The 22,046-nt window shown below is 40.0% G+C and overlaps 1 protein-coding gene across 1 annotated transcript in view; it reads left to right on the top strand.

The window, feature by feature from the left end:
* Positions 1 to 22,046, top strand: part of TFAP2D (transcription factor AP-2 delta) — a 54,126-nt gene that overhangs the window by 9,348 nt on the left and 22,732 nt on the right. Inside the window, exons 4-5 of the mRNA XM_036916144.2 lie at positions 5,388 to 5,553; positions 5,728 to 5,846. Coding sequence (XP_036772039.1) covers positions 5,388 to 5,553; positions 5,728 to 5,846 — 285 coding nt within the window. The remainder of the gene's footprint in view (positions 1 to 5,387; positions 5,554 to 5,727; positions 5,847 to 22,046) is intronic.

The following is a 22,046-nucleotide window of genomic DNA, read 5'->3' as shown; positions in this document are numbered from 1 at the left end:
CAGCTCCTGGAAGGAGTAGGATTGGAGCGGGGAGGGCGGAAAGCCTGTTCCTCTTCTGTTATCAGAGCCCCGGGAATCTCGCTTGACTCCAGTCGCCAAAACTCATCTCTGAGTCTCATCCATTTTGAAAACAGAGCCAGAAATACACCTCGAGCCTCGCCTGCCTCCTGGGTCCCCACACGCAGATTCGGGATTCAGTCTTCTCTATGTGGAGTCTAAAATTCATGTACAAAGGGTTTCGAGAGGCATGGTCTGTTGGAAATCCTTTCTGCGGGGGAGGGGAGGCTGCTTCCCCAAGGTCTATACTGCCTGCTCTCTAATTTCTTTGTTGCTTTTGAGAATCACCAAGACCATCACCAAAAGCACTGTCTGCACCGGGCAGTGGGGATTGACCCTGCCGCACACCCACCATTACACACCCACTGCCACACCAGACCCGTGCGTCCCCCCTTTTGTTCCTCCTGGAATGCGAACCAGGAGGAGCGCGCGTTCAGACCTGGTGATCAGTTACACCTGTCATGGAACCTCCTCCCAAACAGCGCGCTTCGTGGCTGGCACATCATCTGAAGCCTCTGTGATTACAGTTAAGCCCCTATCGCTCTGCTGTTTTATTACAATTAATGTCTCCTGGCGTGGGGGGAGGAGATTACATGGGGGTGATTGAGATTGCGACCAGAGCGAAAGCAGTCAAGTGTGATCCTACCCCATCCAGTTAACACGCGCACCTCGCAGGAATGAACCCGCAGAACAAACAGGGACCGGAAGCTCCTATAATCGCTTACACATTTTTAATGTGTCAGAAAAAAAAACGAGCGATCACTGGAGATGAACAAGGGGAGCGAAAAAAATCCCTGCCGTTTGTATTTCTTTCATTTGAATTGTAAACATCTGTTTGGCTGTAAGGCGAACAGAACATTTATTTTGCTCTCAAGATTTGGTCTAATTATGTCAACACCGAAGCTGCGCGAGTGGGGCGGCGCTGCGGCTTTGCGGAGGCGGCGCGCACCGGCCGCGCGCGGGGAAGCCCGGGGGGAAGTATTGACCGCACCTGGGGCGCCAGGGCCTCTTGGCCATCGCTTGCTGGGGTCTTGGAGGAGGAGGCATCCAGAGGGGAAGAGAGGCTTAGAGGCAGCTTGCGGGGCGCCAGGGGAGCCGCAGTTTCTTGGAGACCGCTGCTGCTGTTTCCACTGCCCTCTCTCTGCCTGGACTGAGAAGAGGAAAAGCCTGCTCAGGCGTCGGCACTTGGCCCTAGATCAGGTAGCGGATGCGGGTGAGGGTCCTCTCGCGCTCCACAGCTCCTACTCCGCGACGTGGTGGGTTGCTCAACACAATGGTGGGAATGGGTGGTCTTTACTCAGATTCTGAGCACGCGTGTGTCCATTTACCCTTGCACCTCTTCAAAACCTGATGAAATAAGTAGAGCAGATGTGAGGAACCCCATTTTTCAGATGGACAAACCGAGGCCCAGAGTTAGTGGCCTGGGGTCGCTACTTGGCCATCCTCTTCCTTGCAGCCCAGTACACTTTCCACATCCCACACAACTGGTCTGCTGATACGAGGCCAGACGTTCCCACCCTCACCAAGAGGGCCACAGCCCCAACTCTACCCTGTGCTTCTCTGGCCGCATGGCTGGAGGATCTGCATCGGTGTATTTTGTGCCTGGTTGTGTCCCCCACACACTAAGTCTTTGGCTTTCTCCTGTAGCTTTGGCAAAGTTATCCCTTTTGTGATAGCTGTGTCCTAGATGACCTTGAGTAGCTAGTCCCTGATTCCTGATGCTGTTATTGTAGCTACTCATCTGAGTTTGCAGCATTACAGGAAGTAGGAAGCTCTATCTCCAAAGTTCAATTTTAACAAGAGCGACCCCCATGGAAATATTACTCCTGGGCATCCTGACTGGGAAAGAGATGAACTTTAGAGAAGTTCTATGTGAGTGACCTGGCTGAGGCAGCAGTCCTAACGCAGTGCTGGATCTGGGATGGTTATTACATAATTTCAACAACCAATAACCACTGACATGCAACACACACCCGATGACGAACTTCATCTAGTAATAACCGGGGGTAAATACTATAAATGGCTTGGCACCATTGACTCTGCCATGACTTCCCTTCTCTGAAATATCATTACCCCTGTAGCCTGGGTCCCCTTAAAGAAGTCCCACCTTTGCGGAACCTTCATTCCAAGTGCAAAACTGTGGTTATGTTGACTTATTACTCTTTTTTTTTTCTGCCCTAAAAGTAAACCACCAGGAAGAAAGATGTCAGGTTCCCAATGCTGCTGTAAACTCTACAAGTTGCCAAATCTTTAGCCAGGACAAGAGAGCTCCCCAAGGCTGCAGCAATGCCAGGTATCAAAGCAACAGAAATTCCCTTTAAAGATACTGTGACATAAAAAATAAAAGACTCCAGAGTTGGTGGTTAATCCTGAATACAAAATGAATCCTCTAGGCAATTTGTGTGTGGATAAAGCATACTCTTATTATGCAGTTTGTGTAACTTACCTAATAAATGCTTATTTAAGCATAAGCCAGAAGCCCAACCTGGATGTGGAAGAGAAAAACCCAGGGCCTGGGGAGTTAGCGCTTGGTCAGGTAGAGACCCATTGACTTCCCTGGGAATTCCTTGGGAACAGCTGGCTTTCAGCACATGGCATTCACTTTGCCAAAAGGAGGCAGTTTTCCATTTGGAGAAGGACTGATTTAACTCCTTCTTTTACAAAAACTCTTCTGCATTTCCCTAAATTAGGTTTCTAACCCACTCTAGATTGGTAAAGCTAAGAAAGATCTAAAATTGTGTCCTTCCTTTCCCAACATATACCCAGACACACTTCTCTCATTCATAATAAATGTGACACCCATTGGGTGGGATTCCTTGTATCCTCAGTTGTGTACTGACTAATGTGCCATACAAGGGGATTTATGGAAGAATATAAATTTGCTTACATTTCATAGTCACCATGGGTGGAAAGTGCTCATTTTCAGAAGGCTGTGTGGATTTTGAATATAAGGCATTATGATTTTCTTAATATTTTTGCTTCAGATAACCTCACACTGACCTAAATTCTAAAATTATCAGGATCATGATTTACACAATATGACACTAACACCCAGATTTATTGCCATCTAACTTAGTTATCCTGTTCATCTCAACTTTTGAGAAATCACTTTTTAAATATATAAGTATTTTTACTTTTATAAATATTTGTATATTATTTTTTATTTTAAATTAACTTTATTTTTAAAGTAAATTTTGTCACTATAGGTGCAAAGTGAGAACATCAATGAAAGTATAATGGTAGTCTTGGCACTGAAATCTGGGAAAACCATTATTATTACTATTATTTAAAAAATTCTCTCTGATAATGTGAGGTGGAAGAATAGGCAAATTTTTGTTTCTGGGTCCAGAGGCAGGTATTTGCATGGCTTTCCACTATGTTGACCATAAGTTTAATACCAAGACAAGGAATTGAATTTTACAATTGCAATTATGACCTCTCAGATTTCATATTGAGGGCAGGTCTCCAGGCACTATACTTAGGAATTTAGCTAAGTGTACAGGACCTGTCTTCCAATCTTGCAGGGCCTGGCTACTCTGATGTTCTCAGTATCCTCTCTTCTGTTTGGGGGGGCAGTCAGGATGATCACCAGCCTCAGATGGCTTAGGGAGAAAGACTTTGGTTCCAGCACTTTTGGGGGAAACTTGGATGAATGCAAGACAACCAGGAGCATTTCAGAGAGCACAAGGGTAGAAACACTTTAAGAGTGGGGCAGAATTCATCTGTTTTCTCCACCCATTTAAACATCCTTTGCTTTTTTAAACATCGTTCCAGGTTTCTTAGCCACTGTGCCTAGAGAACACACCCAAATCTGAATGCCAAAGACTTCATCGACATAACATTCCATCTGAGCTGCTTAGCAAACAGGGCAAGAGCTATATAAGAGGTAGGCAGTGAGTCCTAGATCAGGGCTTCTCAAACTTTAGTGTGCCCATGAATCCTCTGAGATTGTGTTAAAATGCAGATTCTGACTCAGGAGGTCTGAGGTTGGGTCTGAGATCCTGCATTTCTACCAAGCCCCTGGCAGATGTCACTGCTGCCAGTTGCAGACCACCCTTAGAGTAAAAAGATTTTGAACAACAGTCTCATGCCAGTTTTTCTTCCTCTGCCTACTTTCTTTCTCTTTTCCTTCATTGCTCTTTACCCTTTTCTGGAGAAGAGTCTTAAGATCACCCATAACAGAAGAAATCAAATGTATGCCCATGAAAGCACACTCTGAATTTGAACTTGCCATTGAATCCCAAAAGCTCTGCCCTCGGATTGCTCAGTGTATGGGGAAACAGCCTTGGATGCCAGGGCTATGTAGCCATCATGTTAGCAGTGTGGACACTGGCTCAGGATTTTTGCATTAAAGGAGGATTGGGCAGCAGAAAACTATCCCCAGCAATTGCCATGAGGGGCCTCAAGTCTTCTTCAGCTGCCTGACGTTAGGGAAAGTGTTCTGTTGTGCCTGGAGGAGAGCAAAGCTCAAGGGGCCTTCTGGACCTTGGAGACAGAAGGCTTCTGCTCCAGGAGGCCTAGCTTGGCAAAACTGCTTTGATGATTTTGCTAATAGTGATTATCTTTGCTTTGTTCCCTAATGTAATAAAGATAAGAACTGCAACAATAATATTATTGGCCACTAACATTTAATGTGTTTCTATTACTATGTTCTGTCTTGTGCTGTGTTTGTGTCTACGGATCCTGAGGCCTGACATATAGTAGAGGGATTTGACTCACCACCCACCCATATGGGTTGGAAGTTTCTGGCAATGGGCATGATTTGTAAGGGTACTTGGGAACTGAGTGACTTAGGTGCCTATAGTTGGCAGATGGATGAGGGAAAGAAGGTTGCAGTTCTCAAACATTTTGGAAAAGAACTTTTAAAACTCTCGTCTATAGGGTAAGTTATGGATAAAAAATATCCATCCATTGTGTATGTTGACACACATGCTCATGCACACATACAGTCGTGGATAAATAATACCTACCCCATGTGGGGCTAACTACTGGAATTTGGGGGGTTTAATTAATTGAAGTGTTTCTTAGTGTGGATGATACCAAAATTAGCACAGCTAGGTGGCCAGCTAACAGTCCTAGGATTACTAATTTTCAGTATAATTAAAACTGTACCCTCACAAATACTCTCTGTATGATATTCGAAAGGCAAAATGAGTGTTATTTGAAAGGACATCTTCAGAGCAGATTTCTGAGATGACCCGGTGATGTATGTTTAAATAGAATTGCTGCTGCCATGTATTCCCAAGTGCCAAGCCATGCCTTGATGTTAACTGTCCTTCACACAATTATCTTCTCTCACTGTCACTAACATGACACTTTTCCTTCCCAAGGTGGCACCTGCGTGGTCAACCCCACAGACTTGTTTTGCTCTGTGCCTGGCCGTTTGTCCCTTCTCAGTTCCACTTCCAAATACAAGGTGACAATTGCCGAGGTGAAGAGGCGCCTCTCACCACCTGAATGCCTCAATGCTTCACTCTTGGGAGGCATTTTGAGAAGGTAAGACAGTTGTTTCTTGGCTGTGTGTCTTTTAGCTACTGATACACACCCTCCTCAGCCCTCAGGCCCCATATCTTCTGTCTGATGTTGAATTTCCCATGCCATCAAGTCTTCTCATCATTTTTCTCAGTATATGAACCTTCAAAACCTAGTTTTTCACTTGTTTCTTGACAGAGCAAAATCCAAGAATGGGGGCCGCTGCCTGAGAGAGAAACTGGACAGGCTTGGCCTGAACTTACCAGCAGGAAGACGGAAAGCAGCCAATGTTACCCTCCTCACTTCCTTAGTTGAAGGTATGACTTCTCAGCTCTGCAAAGTAACGATGGAAGGTTAGCAATTCTCTGAAATCAGGCTAGTTAGATTACACTGTTTCGCTTTTGTCTATACTATTCAGCAAGATGGTTAATAGTGACAGGTGAATTTTCCAGTTAATGGTGCCAATGATGATTAAATGAAACTTAATGTAAGACTTAGATAATTTGTAAAGTGTCATCTAATTTGTAATCTTTGCAATGCAAGGGAAAAAGATAATGTAAGACTTAGGAACCTTGAGAAGTATTCCCTAAATAACAGCAACAAAAACTGGACGCACTATTTTCATTTTTATTATTGTCTGTTTTAGAATTGAGATAAACCTGGATTAACTCATTGTAATTCAGTGCAACATGATTTACAGGATAAATAATAATCCTTTATAAAGAGCTCACAGGAGTTGAGGCATGATTCTGAGAGCATATAGTATTAATCCCAGTGAACATCTCTTAAAGGACGGTCAAGTTCTGTGGCTTTATGGGAAGATAAGCTGAGTCACGGAAAAGTTAAGGATAACCAGTGGTGTAAAGACAGGTAGAAATATAGTCACAGAAGGTTTTTTGTTGTTGCTGTTGTCCAATTTTTTTCTTTTCCCTTTTGTTTCTTCTGCTACATTTTACACATTCTAATTCAATCTTCTTTTAAGAAGAGATATTATTGGAAACTTATTTTTAACTTTGTGAGGGAATTTTTGAATGTGGAAGGAGGTTCTTCCATAACCCAGAATGTTATTTTAAATATGAACAAAGGGGCCTTTTTGCCAAGACTCACCTGAGCGCACCTGTGACACATCTCTTGCCATGGTCATTCATTGATTGGTTCGTAAGATGCTATAGGAGGTGAAAAGAAAGGAAACACAAAAACAAATACATTGCCTTTTCCTAGATTATCAATACATACCATTTATTGTATAATCCTGTGGAAGTTCCTGCTCAGTTTGAGTACGAATATCATTATAATTACAGTTCCTTAACAATAGAATGCAACACATGTTCTGAATATAATGGAGTGGACTCAGGAATCATATGGGTGGTCGGACTTGATTGTTTCTTAAACCCAACTCCACAGCAGAATCGATGAAGGAAATTTATTTTTTAAATTCCTGGGCATCTTCCCTAAACTGTTGAAAGTCAATCTCTGGGGTTATCACCCAGACATCTATATATATTTTTTTGAAAAAAACACCTCTAGTGATCCTGATGTATAATGGGGTTTAAGGATCATTGATCTAAATGTTTCTTGAGATACTTCCCACTAACTAGAATGGACTGACTGAGTTCTCATGAAATTTATAGCTGGTGTGAAAATTAAAGGCCCTAAGAAACAAATTTATCAGTACAAACTGAAGAGCCATAACATATTCACAATTCTTCCTATTAATTTTTAGGGTAACCAAAAGCAATGGCATATCCTGTGTGGGATCCATCAGTCTGTGCTAACAGGTACAGGTTAAACATGTGAAGTCTTAGGGTGACTTCTGGGGTTTTGCTATCCACGATTTCAGCAGACCTTTCCCCCCACAAAAGCATCGAACTCCTGTTCTATTCTTTGGCTTCTGCTCACAGAGGTGTCACATTCATCTTGGCTGATAAAATCTAAGATTTTATTCTTTCCAGATGCATATTACTTTACCTTGATGCTTTTAAAATCCCTCAAAATCCTCCTATGACGTAGATAAATAAATCTTTTATGGTTGAATTCCAGGCACTTTGATGGAACCGAGATTTAGGGATAGATGGACTTTTTGCACCCCTCAACCCCACGTATTATATATGACCCTCAAATGCACTCTCCCTCTCTCTCTGTCTTTCTCTCTCTCACACACACACACATTTTAAGTTTCATTTCTATATGTATTTCATTTCTCTGGTATTTTTATTCAATTCCGTATTTGTGTTATTTTTAATGCTGATTGTGAACCTACTAAATTTATTTCAAGACTCATGTTGAGCCATGACCCAAGTTAAAAAAGCTACAAGTTGTCTTAGGCCATGAGAAGAACCAAATATTTGGAAAACGAGGACGTGGCATCTAAATTAAAATAGGCTTCATTCTATTCCTGGGATGATAAGAAAAGCAGTTCCATTGTTGAGGACTCTCCTGTATATTTTTATTCCCACATTTCAGTTGGGTTGGAGGTAAAAGCTGATAATTCCTTTCTGGCCAACAGAATGCCATTTTCTACATTAGGCTTATAGTCCTTGGAATCCCATAGACGATAGTAGATGTACACAGAATAATGGTGACCCAACTGATTTGTCAACCTCCTGGGAGATTGAAATAGTTGATGTCCGTCTTCAGAACTTTTGAGACTTTGATCTTTATTGAGCTAACATGGGTCTGATTCAGTTCTTTCAGGTTTGTTTTGTTTGTACAACTTTAGGTTGTAAATTAAAACCATGTTTACCAGTTGGTGGTCACAAGACCTTGAATTAACCATTTCTTCAAGTGATACTTCTCCCACTCAATCAAATGTTGTAAGAGCCAGCAACATTTTAGATTACTTTTTTTTTCAGAAATTCTAAAATTAGATTTCTAGTTATCAAAAATGGTTCCTCAACAACTATTGTCTTGTGGAAAAGAATACTATTTTTTTCTACCATTTTTAATTGATACATAGCCTTTATTCTCTAGGTTTTCCACATTAGCCAACATGTGCATTTTCATCACCAATACCAAGTAATTTAGCTTCTCTTAAATGTCTCTTAGAACTGTTGATTGAAACTCTTATAGAGTTGTTTCTCAAACATCCTGATGATCCCATAAATCATTGGGATTCACTGACATTCCTACTCTACCCTCAATTTGATACAGAACTTAAGCACAAGAGAGAAAATATCCCAAATGGCTTATTCCTCATAGGCTAGCCTTAAAAATAAATCTCAGAAAGGTCAACCTTCTATGACCTTACAGTACTTGTCTCTGCCCATTTCTGGGGAAGATTTGAACACAGTCTTGCCGTTTTTGCTGATTTGAAAGATATCCCAAAGAAAGAGTAGTTCATGGAGATCCTGTTAGGCATTCCATGCGGAGATGAAATAACTTTTGTGAAGATCAGTCAGTGAACAAGGTGCCTACAGATAACACTAGGAGTGTCATCATTATGATGGGAATCGAAACTAGTAGATGAACATTTGTGTTTTTTTTTAAACTCTATCACTAACATAACAGTGGTTTCATCATGATATTCCTAGGTTTCCACATTGACCGTGGGTTTTCAATCATTTATTTTTAATTAGTTTATATTCATTTCCCCCTGTGTGTCTTTTAAATGGAGTCATTTGAGTAATAGCTCCATCCTAACATCATTCTCAAATCAACATATTAATGTCATTACTTTAAGGATTATTTCAGAGATTTAAAAGAGAGGGCTATTTAGTGCAAATCTATGATATATTTAAATAATTCAAAACATTTCTGTTACAAATATCGATGCACCTAATAACAAGTGGGGTTGAAGAACTCGAGACTGACTCTTCACCTGATAAAGTTGTTTGAAAAGTGAACATTTTTATTAGAGTGGGGATTTTATCCTGGTCCACATAACATAGGTATATGTGACCTAGAATGGGATATGAATATTTGAATCCGGAGTCCCCTGAATGTAATACTAGATTGTATCCATGTATCTTCACCAAATGGGGTTTAAATATACAAGTAATGGTTGGTACAATTTCTTGTTTCCACTTTATCATATGAAGTTTTTATTTTCCCTTGCTAATCGTATTGCTATTACCTTTTCTTCATCCATTCTGTTATCTATAAAATCAGAAAGAGGTCACTCTCTGGAAAATAAGGAGGATTAGAGTTGCTTAACTCAATGCACTGATCTTCCTGAAATCTTGGGATAATCGCAGACCCCTTTAGGGTTGAAATAAGTCAGTGTCTAGAAAGCATTTAAAGAATTTAGCCAATATTATTGTTCTAATTCTAATATTCTTGCTATATATTTATTATTCATGAATTGACAATAACTGCCTCACATATATTTTACTCCAGAACAATCTTGTGGAGTTAGTGGTTGTCAAAACAAGTATGAGAAGTCATTGAGGTAGTCAGTCCTGCCCATCACCCCCTCCTCACTTGAGGTTTTCCAGATGGTCAAAGTTGCAGAGGATTGTTGGAGGAAGTTTAGTTCACTTGAGTAGGTGCTTTCCTGGGGGAGTTCTGTTGACCTGGCAAATCTCATAACACTTTCCCAGGCAACACTAGGAATTTTGAAGCACATTTTAAGTCCATAACCAAATGCCTTGGCTTGCAGGTCATCAATATAGGAGGTCAAAGTCTGTTTTCAAATATGTATGTATATGTGTATATATGTATGTGTATATATATATATATGTATATATATTATAATACATAAGCATATACATTGTATATATATATAAAGCAGTGGGGGGTGGGGGGCACAGGGAAGGGAGTACAACATAGAGAAGACAAGTAGTGAGTCTACAGCATCTTACTACGCTGACGGACAGTGACTGTAATGGGGTATGTGGTGGGGACTTGATAATGGGTGGAGTCTAGTAACCATAATGTTGCTCATGTAATTGTACATTAATGATAACAAAAAAAAAAAACCAGTGTGGGGCAGATGTAAATACACATATAAAATATATGTTAAAATACAGATAGATATTTGAAAAACAGTGTGGGACACTGAAGGGTATAAATACACATCAGCAAAAGGGAACTATTTACAAATATTGTGTGTAATCTCCATTCACTCTTTTCAGGTTTAAACCCTTTGTCACTGTTGTTTCCTTCTTCAGTTTAAAAAATGTAAGCTCCCAGGCTCTGCCCTGTACTTGATACGTCATGAGAACCAAGTTGTACCAATTGCAAAATGTATTATCCCTTGTCCTGGTACCACCCTCCCAACCATGATAAAAATGCTTCTAAAATTTTGTCTACCTGTGAGTTGGTTCCTTAACCTGACTGAGCTTCATTTCCTTAATTTTTAAATAAGGATCATGATATCTGTAAAGGTTGGTATAATACTAGATGTTACAACAGTTAATTCCCAAATTTTCAGTGGCTTAATGCAGTAGAATCTTATTTGCCCTTCATCACAGTCTGAACTGGGTGTTCCTCATCATGGGCCTTCTCTCGTGATCTCATTCAGGACCCCAGAGTTTGCTTCCATAGGTGCACCCTCCTCTGGGTCCTGGGAGCCCTACTCATTCAGCTCATCATAAGGAAAGAGGTGATATTGAAAGTACATAGCCTCTTACACACTTGCCTAGGAAGTGACCCAATTTACCACTGCTCACATTCCATGAGAACCAGTCACATGGCCACACCTAATTCCAGAGGTAGGTAGGGTATGCTGGGAAAGGCAGTTTTAGCTGGGTAGAGTCTTCTCAGCCACACCTCTCTGGTTTCTAAAGAAAGGACAAATCTTTGATGGTCCAGCATCCATTTCTGCTGTAACATCTGCCTTGTGTATCTTTTGTAAGATGAAATACATTTACATAGATTAGAACAACCAATTTGATAATGAACTCTTTCAAATAGATGAGGTAGTGTATATGAGGCAGAGGAAATAGGCTACTGCACCTATGGTTTTGTGTCAGATGGTGCGCTTGGGGTGACCTTAAGTTCTGCTCCTACTCATGGTGACTGTGGTAGAAAAAGGCAAATATGTCCAGGCCCATTTGGCTCAGTCCTGCCCAGGTCATCACTCACTCTTGCAAATCATGATGTTCACTTAAAAGCATATATCTGCATTATTTCCTAGTAATTTTATTTTACTTTTCCTATTATTCTTTCAAATTTTATGCCTCAACTAATGTGTTTTTCAAACCTCAGTTTCTGCTTTTTTTTCATTATTTGTATTTATCTAAATTCATTTAAGCATTGAATTTATCAAAATTCAGTAAAATTGTAGACTGAGTTTATTCCTATTGATGTGTAACTCCTGAAGCAATGGAAATTTTGGAATTGCCCATATTTTAATTTACAACAAATACTTGAGTTTAGAGTTTGATCTAAGAATGGGGTGAGACAGTAATTTAGCTTTTGAATTAGTGTGATTTCAAATAGACAATTCATACAAGTGGTAAAAAATTTAAAAGTTACTAAAAGTATATAGTGAAATACCTCCTTTTCACTTTATTCCCCAGTCATTTAGTCCCCTCCTGGAGGAAAACAAATGTTATTCGTTTCTCTATTTCCTTCCTAGGATGTATGTGTATATGCATGGGGCTTTTTTTTTTTTTTTTTTTTTAATTTTAGTATTCTATGCACACTGCTCTACACATTGTGTTTTTTTCATACCTTATTTTAGTGTTTTTTTTTTCAGTGCATACAAATTGTCCATATTTTAAATAATCGTGGTGTTCCATTGTTTGAGGTTTGAGGCATCAGAATTTATTTAACCAGTTCCCTGCTGAATATCATATGGGTGTTTTCAATCTTTGGCCATTACAAATAGTACTACAATGAGCAACCTTCTTACATAAATAATTCTGTTGATATGCAAGTCCATCTATTTAGCAAATTCCTAGCATTGTTACAGGGTCAGAACATATCTGCATTTGTAATTTTAGCAGATTATCAGAAGATTGTCCTCCATAGGATTTATAATCCTATCAATAGTAGGGGTAAAAAGCATTGATATGATAGTACTTCCCTGTACTCTAGCCAAGCAGGATGCTACTGACTTTCTGATTCATTTAAAAATTTAAAAGAGTTTGCCTCAATTATAAAGGAGATTGAGTTGAGTATATTCTTAGGGAAATTGTAAGATTTTTTCTGTCTACTTACCTTGTCCTTATGGGGTAATTTTTTAATATTATTCTCTTTGATTTGTAAGTACTCATATATTGGGAAAATTGGCTGTATGTCCCGGATGTGAATTGCCAGTCCTCCCCCACCCCCCGTTTTGGTTTGTCTGGAGTTATTTGTTTGTTTGCTTATTTGTTCAGGTCTATGTCATACAGAACTTTTTGATGTTAATATAATAATGTATTTTATTTCATGGCTTTTAGTTTGTGCTGTACTTTAAAAGAACTTTTTATTTCAAGATTATAGAATAGTACTCCCATGTTATCTTCTAATTACAGTTCTATTTTTTACATTTAAGTCTTTGATCCATCTGGACTTTGTTTTGTTGTCAGATGTATGTGGTATAGATCTAATTTTATTTGTTTTTTTTCCAGATGGTCACCCAGTTGTCCCAACACCTTTTATTGAAAACCTATCTTTTCCCTACTAGATGAAAGACAAGTTTCATCTTACACTAAGTCTCTCCACACAAATATACTTTTTTAATAGACTGATGACTCTGTTTCCCTAACAATGCTGTCTCTACTTCTACTACCACGTTTCTTTTTGTTTTTAGTTTATACGGCATCAGCTAAATAAGGCAGAACTCATCACACAAGAGCTCGTATAGAAAGGGCTCTTTATAGTTTAATATTAACTCTATAGTGACTGCCTTCCCTTTGTAGAAGCCACAGAATTCCTTGTATTTTGGGGAAGATGCATAGTTAATACCTATTTAAAGCTTTCCTTCACTTTCACACAGTGGTTCTCAACCTTGGCTTAACCTGATGTTACTTCAGGAGCTTTCAAGAAAAGGTAGATGCTCTGGCTCCAGAGATTGACTGAAATGGAGTGGAACCAATACTTTAAAAAACAAAAACAAAGAAACACTCCCAGGTTATGGGAGTAGGAAAGGTTGAAAAACAGTCTTCAAGTATAGTCTAATTTATTAAATAGCTCCACTGATATAACTATGTGCTCCATTTTTATGAACTCTGTATATATTTCATCCTTTCCAGCAGTCTTCTTTTGCTCTAGTGTTTTACTATATTCTTTGGAAGGGGTGCCTCACAAAACTATTGTTATAATTGATTAATAAAAATGAATCTTAATGCTTTTTCATTTAACAAATATGTACTGAGTACCTATTATGAATCAGGTGCTATGCTAAGTGCAGTGTATGGAATGGGGAACAAAGCTATCACTTTGGAAAACAAAGCGTTGATGTTTAAATAATCATTAAACTAGGGAACTACCACATTGTAAGGCATCCATCATAGATTGTATAATATGTAGTGCTATAGGGCACATTCCTTTCAGAATAGTTTGGGGAGCCCATAGCATAAATTAACTTTGTCCTTCAGCTCTACAGTCTAATGTTGCTTGATAGGATAAGACAACTTATTTAACATAATAATTTAACTTAATAATATCCAGGTTTGAAAATATTCTCAAATTTGCTTTCTAATAGGTACTTCTTAGAATAATCCCAGAGATGAATTTGAATGTGCTATTTTCCCATACATGTAAATAAAATAGAAATCATAGATATGTGACAGGAATTTAATACGTATGAGTGGTTGCTTTTATTTAATAACATTTGTATTGCAATACTAAGTCAAACAAATTGTTTTTAAGGCTATCTTGTTACAGTGACAGTTGGTAAGAATTATCTAGTAATAGGAATGCAGAAATATCCTTTAGTACAAATTAATGTACTAGATATTTAGTTTCCTAAAGTACACCTTTTCCCTAAAATACAACAATTTTAAAGGAAGGAAAAATCCTTAATGACTACATAAAAGGTTGAAACATTGGATGTATTTGTTTCTATTTTAAAAGGCATCAGATTTGCTTCCCATAAAATAAAATGGAAACTCAGAATCACAGTAAAATGAGCCATCAACATTTTTTTGAAAAATAATCTTAAAATTATAATGAACCACCAACTTTTTTTTTTGAAAAATAATCTTAAAATTATAATGCTATGTCTACTTGGATAAGGGAATTATAGTATCAGTTAGATAACAGTAGCTAAACCTAAAAGAGAGAATTTAAAATTAGCTTAAAGACAGAAACAGCTGCAGAGCTGGGCCATGGCTGTGGATGGTCAGGACACAGCTGCTGTGAGCTGAGTCACACCTGCAGGTCACCCCAGCCCCCTGGGCTCTCATGGTGACACCCTCCTCCTTCCTGGGGGGCCTGAGGATTCAGGGGATCCCCGGACAGCTTGCGGCCTCTGTGGGCTGCACACAGAGCAACACGAGCAGAAGGACCACTTGGGAAAGGCTGCAGGTGGGCCTGGGCGTCGGCCAGCATATTTCTGAGACAGTCTCCTCTTCTTACCTCCATGAGGTTTCTCTCAGTCAGCACGGCTGCCTTCCAGCTTTCCTGGGCCTTTTCTCATGCAAGAGGAACTCCCTTTGGTAGAAGGACCTGGTTCTGTCCAATTCATTGCCCATGTCTTCGGCTACTTCTTGTGCAGCTGGCAAATCTAGAACTCAGAGTTCCACTTTCTGCACAGTTGATTAGTTTCTACTCGATTTTTGCCTACCTCCTTTCCTCCTCAAAGATTTGGCTCTGAAGTGGCTTGATGCATTCTAGGTGTAACTCAGGCAGAATCTGGAGCTTCAGCTGAAGTAGTTGACTCTCTCTCCTTCTAGCTATAGGATTTCACACCTCAGAGATGATTCCTCTGCCTGGAGGCCGCTGTTTGTTTTCTCAGCTCTTCATTCACCTGCCTTCGTTCCCTCAGTGATCTGGCTCCCTCAGGACTGTGAGGAGACACAGGGGAGTCAGCATCGTTCACGTCAGCCCTCAGTGCCACTTCTGACCCGGGGACGGGGTGTTTGCAGTTTCCCGCTTCCCGCTTTTGTTTGACTTCCAGGCCCCCGCCATCCAGGAGATGTCTCAGGGGTGCAGGTGGGGGGACGGCGTGGAGCAAGGTCTCAGCCACTGACAGTAGCAGGCTGACTCCCTCTTTCAGGTCCTGCTCCAAACGTGTGTCCGACCGCAGCAGTCCTTCCTTCTCCCCCTCCTTTTCCTCCAGCCTCTGCCTGCATCTTGCGATGTTCTGGGCAAGGACTTCTGCCCTTCCTGGAAAAGCAGTGTTGCCTTTCCAGTCATCCAGCATTTCCTTGGCAGGTTGTTCTCCATCCTTCTGTGATGCCCTGAGGGTTGGTTTCGCATCGGTGGCCTTGGGAAGTGTAGGAGGCTGGCTCCCCGATCCCTTTGCCAGAAGGTCCAGAGCGAACTGAAGGGACAGCCTCAGGTGCATGGTCACCGCTGCCAAGCTCAGGCTTTGTACGGTGGGAGGACTGGCCTTCCCCGCAGGTGGCCTGCCGGCGTCATCGGCTGGAGTCGTTCGTTCCGCAGTGTCACCACAGTTTCCGGGTACTTCTTGGCGGGCAGCACAGCTTCTGCCCTGAGCCTTGGTACATCATGAATTCCATCCTCTGCTTACCACAAAAAGCAGCCCCACACAACATGCCAGGGTCCCCCAGGGGAACCCATGGAATCCTTGTTGGGCGTCCCGAGTTCTCAGCAATCGCCAGGAGAGCCCCCAGCAGGCACTCCAGGATCAGCTGGCACATGAGTCCGGCGGCAGGCAGCAGGCCCTCCATGGCTGTGGGGGCTCCACAGCTCTGCCTCCCAAGTGCCAGTGTCTGTGGTCAGAGAGGACTGCTCAGAACCCTGCAGAGTTCCGTCGCTAAGGTGAACAGGGGCCCCGCCAACAGGGCAGGTCGGTTGGGTGGGGGAGGGGAGGCCAGCCAGGTTCAAGAGCACTGCTCTCCCTACCTGCTCCGACTGAGAAAGTGATGTCACCTGTACAGGCACACGGGGCTGGAGGGAAAGGCCGATCCCAGCCAGGAGCTCTGACACTCTGGGCCCACCTGGGCCTGCAGCAGACCTAGGGGACAACATAGGACCAGGCCAGGCCCCTTTCTGTGTATGAGGGCAAGTCAGGGCAGAGCTGCTGGGCCCCATCCCGGCTAAGGCCCTGTCTCCTGATTTAACATTGTCTTCTGCTTCTGGGATGCCCACTGCTGCCCACCAGGGCCCGGGCATCTCCCTCCTCTGAGGCTCCCTCCCTCCTTGTGTTCTTGTCCCTGTGGGTGTCGTGTGAACATGTTTCTAGACCCTGTTTTACAGGATCCTAGAAACATGATAGGGCATGATTTCTAAAAGGTAAATATTAGGAAACAAAGTGAGTTAGGGGCTGATGACAGATGACAGTTACAGAATTTCAACTATCTTAACAGCTTCCACTTCATTAGCCTTTTTTTTTTTATCATTTCAGATCAGAGATTTTGTTGTTGTTTTTTTTATTAAGGTATCATTGATATGCACTCTTATAAAGGTTTCACAAGAAAAACAATGTGGTTACTACATTCACCCTTATTGTCAAGTCCCCCCCATACCCCACTGCAGTCACTGTCCATCAGTGTAGTAAGATGCCACAGAGTCACTATTTGCTTTCTCTGTGCTACACTGTCTTCCCCATGATCCCCCCCACACCATGTGTGTCATTCATAATACCCCTCAATCCCCTTCTTCCTCCCTCCCACCCCCAGTCCTCCACCCCTCCCCTTTGGTAAACACTCATCCCTTCTTGGAGTCTGTGAGCCTGCTGCTATTTTGTTCCTTCAGTTTTGCTTCATTATTATACTCCACAAATGAGGGAAATCATTTGGTATTTGTCTTTCTCTGCCTGGCTTACTTCACTGAGCATAATACCCTCTAGCTCCATCCATGTTGTTGCAAACGGTAAGATTTGTTTTCTTCTTATGGCTGAATAGTATTCCACTGTGTATATATACCACATCTTTATCCATTCATCTACTGATGGACACTTAGGTTGCTTCCATATCTTGGCTATCATAAATAGTGCTGCGATAAACATAGGGGTGCATATGTCTTTTTGAATCTGAGAAGTTTGTTTTCTTTGGGTAAATTCCTAGGAGTGGAATTCCTGCATCAAATGTTATTTCTCTTTTTAGGTTTTTGAGGAACCTCCATATTGCTTTCCACAGTGGCTGAACTACTTTACATTTCCACCAGCAGTGTAGGAGGGTTCCCCTTTCTGTGCATCCTCATCAGCATGTGTTGTTCCTAATCTTTTCGATGCTGGCCATCCTAAGTGGTGTGAGGTGATACTTCATTGTGGTTTTAATTTGTGTTTCCCTGATAATTAACGATATGGAGCATCTTTTCATGTGCCTGTTGGCCATCTGAATTTCTTCTTTGGAGAAGTGTCTGTTCATATCCTCCGCCCATTTTTTAATGGGGTTATTTGCTGTTTTGGATGTTGAGGCATGTGAGTCCTTTATATATTTTGGATATTAACCCTTTGTCAGATATGTTATTTAAAAATATATTCTCCCATACTGTAGGATTTCTTTTTGTTCTGCTGATGGTGTCCTTTGCTTTACAGAAGCATTTTATCTTGATGTAGTCCCATTTGTTCATTTTTGCTTTTGTTTTCCTTGCCCAAGGAAATACATTCAGGGAAAAGTTGCTCATGTTTATATTCAAGAGAGTTTTGCCTATGTTTTCTTTTAAGAGTTTTATGGTTTCATGACTTACATTTAGGTCTTTGATCCATTTCGAGTTTACTTTGTGTATGTGGTTGGACAATATTCCAGTTTCATTCTCTTGCATGTAGCTGTCCAATTTTGCCAACATGAGCCATCAACTTTTTTAGAAAACATTTCCCCATTAACTTTGCATTTCTGGGCTACATCAGTGATTAACATTTCAATTTTTCCTAATATTTTTGCTTCTGAGTATGCAAAATGAATGCCCTGAATCCAGGGAGCAAATTCTCTTTTTATGTTCTTCCCATATTCTCTAATACTATTTGTGCTGACTTTTTGAGATAGTTACTCAAAATGCGTCACTTCCTGCTGCTGTTACTACTGACACCTTGAATATTCCTTAGTGGTTTCCACTTTTTTGAAAGAGGGCAGGGGAGCTTGGGTGGCACTACTTGACTTATAGAGCCTAAAGCCTAGCACTTAGAATATTCCTATCCAAGCCAACACTGTGCTCCAAAACATCCACATATCCTACTCCTAAAATCATTAATTATTGAAGTGACATGATATAAAATAGATGTACATGCTGAGTTAGTGTGTTGCTTCAGTTGTATATAAAAAGCAGGGAGGGTCTGGTTTGTGAAGTGGCACAGTGCATGGAAATAAAGGAATAGCTTAACCAGTTCTGCAGAAAAAAAAAAGAACTAGGGCATCCTGCCCCACCTCACACAGAAATGAGGTGATGCCTGATATTCTATGAGAATAGAAGGGAAAATGTTCTCAGCCGTTCCTGGAACCCTCTTTCTTTCACAGGTTACCACACCTGCTTGTTCAAATGGGCATTTGTCCCACCACAGAGACAGAGAACTCCTACATCTTTATTTTCACAAATCAGTCAAATCCCCTAGAGTCTTATTCATATGCTTTTCTGATCTGAACATTTAGATTTTTCTTAAACCTGTTGACTCTAGGATATCTGCTATATAACATTTAACTATAGATGTGTCATCTTTACTGAGTATCATGTATTTTAATATATAGATTCATATACTCATTCATTCCTAGGTCCTCACACCCAAAGCTTTTGTGGCATGATATACACATTTTAACTACTCATCAGCCCTATCTTCACTTGCCACGTCTTTTGATGTAGCATTGCTATACATGCAGTAACAATGTTACATCTCAAGCAGGAGAAAGCAGGAAACAGAACTAAGGGGAGGAATGATCTGACTGTCAATGTAAATGTGAATATCAGCTGTTCCATTCAAACTGTTTTTAAAACTACCACACTGTGAGAGCTTTACATATAATGGCCCAGAATCAGGTTTCAGCACAAACTTTAAGAGACATGCTGCTATCCTCCTGTTTGCAAGATTTCACTTCTCCCACTATTGTACAAACAGTATGGCAAAAAATGTAGTAGTCTCTGTTAAAATGATATTTAAATATCTATTTCTGTGTGAATATTTTAATATGCAGCTGTATCAATAATACATAATCTGAATTGCTGTACAAAGATGACACTATGAATGCTGGTGTTATGTTAGCTGGAAGACACTTTTGAGTCCTAAGGTCACCTGAATTTATTCTCTGTTCAGGTGCTCTGTCCATTATTTGATGTATTAAGCATTAAGGCTTTTCCCTCAAATTTGAAATTTCTTGAATTATCTCTCTTCTGTCATTTTTCTAGCAAAAGCGGCAATCCCATGACATTACAATGTCCTTTAAAAAAAAATGCTTGTGCCATTTCTTCTGTCCAGTATGTACATATTTTCTTTCCTAATTGGCTATAGTGATAAACTGCTGGTAATAAGCACTTTAAAAATACTGCTCATACCTTGCAACTTTATCCAAAATTGTGAACCTTCAATAACGAGCACCACCCAGACTCATCAGTATGTGGACCATTTCCTTTTATTATGTCATCTTTCTATTTAAAATGGAGGAAAAACAATGAGGTTTCCTGCTGCATGAATATAAAAACCTGCTACTGCTTTGAAACAGAGTTGGGGTGGGGTCGGGGGGTGAAGATCATGATCATATAGTTCACAAAACATTGTATAATCAAATAAGTTTACCTCATTGTAATATTTCTATATTAAATTAGACTCTTCCAAGGCCAGGAACTGGACTTCTCACTTTTCGGGAATGAAAAAGTGATTACAGACAAGTAAATGGATAAAAATAATGAATGACAACATTAGAATCTATTGGTAAAACAAATAAAATTAAACACACCTGCATAAATGCAAGACTCTGATTTGATGCTCTGTTAATATTTGTACACACTGAAACTTCAAATCCAGATATTAACTAAGATCTGTGTATTCATCAAAATGGACCTTTCCACATGAATGTGTCTTTCTGTGAAATAAACAAGGGCAAGGAGCCTACCAGCTCCTATTTGCTCAGAAGGCATAAATCATATAAATAAAACACTATTTAAGAGTTCTTAGCCTCGCTGTTTCTTTTAATATATATCAGGGAACACCTTTGAGACAAAAGCCTTTAGGAGAAAAAGCTTTAAGCAAATATTGAACCCAGTTAGTTATATACATGCTAAAGTTTTTGTATATTGAGGTTTTGTGTACTGAAATGCACCAAAATTAATATGGGTTGATGGATGAGTAGAGGTAAAGAAAGATGAACAGGTATGTGATAAAACAAATTTAGTATAGCATTAAGGTGGGGGCATATGGGTGTTCACTGTCAAAGTCTTAAACCTTGCTATATGTTGGAAATGTTTTATAATTAAAATGTTTGAGAATAATCCTTAGGATTCATTTACATTTTTTATTTCCTTAGGATTTTTAGCCGTAAAATAGGCAAAGTATCAGAGAATAATTTGGCGGAAAATTACTCTGAGAATTACATTTTCTCAGCTCTATACTATCCTAAAATGTTTTCCTGTTTTCTATTGTCAGTAATTTTCTCTGTAATTCTTGGTAAGTTTCTCAGTCTGAAAGATTAATTTCTCTTTTCTCTAGTGGAAAAAAAATAGCATCTTTACTAAGGAAACTTTCTTTGATATTAACTAGCTTATTTGGCATATTTATATTGCATATCTAAAACTTCTCCTCCTCTATAGTAATATTAACCATTTTTGTTTCTTCCTAGTATAAATTCATTGACTACTCTGCTATACCATGAATATAAAGCAGAATGAAATCCATGACTTTACTTAGACTGTTGCTTTGACCGACCACCAAATAAGTATCATATGGTTTTTCACTAAGTCTATTTTTTTATTCCTTCATGGCAAAATGTGACTGATCGTGTGGCTATTGGGTTGCCCTTATATGACTACCACCTTTTCCTCCTATGAACCTATGTAAAACATTTTCTATCTACCACTCATTTCACATTTGTACTGTGTAGTTCAATTTTATATAATATCAACACAACATCAGTAAACACGTACAGATCATAGTAGTGTTTATACAGTCACAATATAAATTAAAACATTCAGTAAAGTTGTTGCTACTATTAGTAGTATTATTGTCGTCATCCTAGAAACAGGGACCATCTATGGTACCCTTTTCTATTCCCCATTACTCCTATCTAGAACTGCATCTTGAACAAAATATGTGTTCCATATATATATATGCAGTGCAAACCTGCCTTTTAAGGGCTTAATGTTCAGGTAAAATTTGGCTCGGACTTCCAAAATACTATTGCCTTCCAGATTGAAATGCAACACCCCATCTTAATTTTGCCAGTACGTCATGTTTACCCCATTTCTTAAAAATTTACTCAGGTTTAAAACTTTGTAAAAGAACAAAAGTCATGTATGATTTTATTATACAGAAAAAGCATTGTATTTTAATAATGTGCTTCAGAAGCTCTGTGAATAATGCTAACAGGTTCTGAAGC

The sequence above is a fragment of the Manis pentadactyla genome, chromosome 16, assembly GCF_030020395.1.
Source record: "Manis pentadactyla isolate mManPen7 chromosome 16, mManPen7.hap1, whole genome shotgun sequence".
Classification (NCBI taxonomy): Eukaryota; Metazoa; Chordata; class Mammalia; order Pholidota; family Manidae; genus Manis; species Manis pentadactyla.
This window is presented reverse-complemented; position numbering and strand designations above follow the sequence as displayed.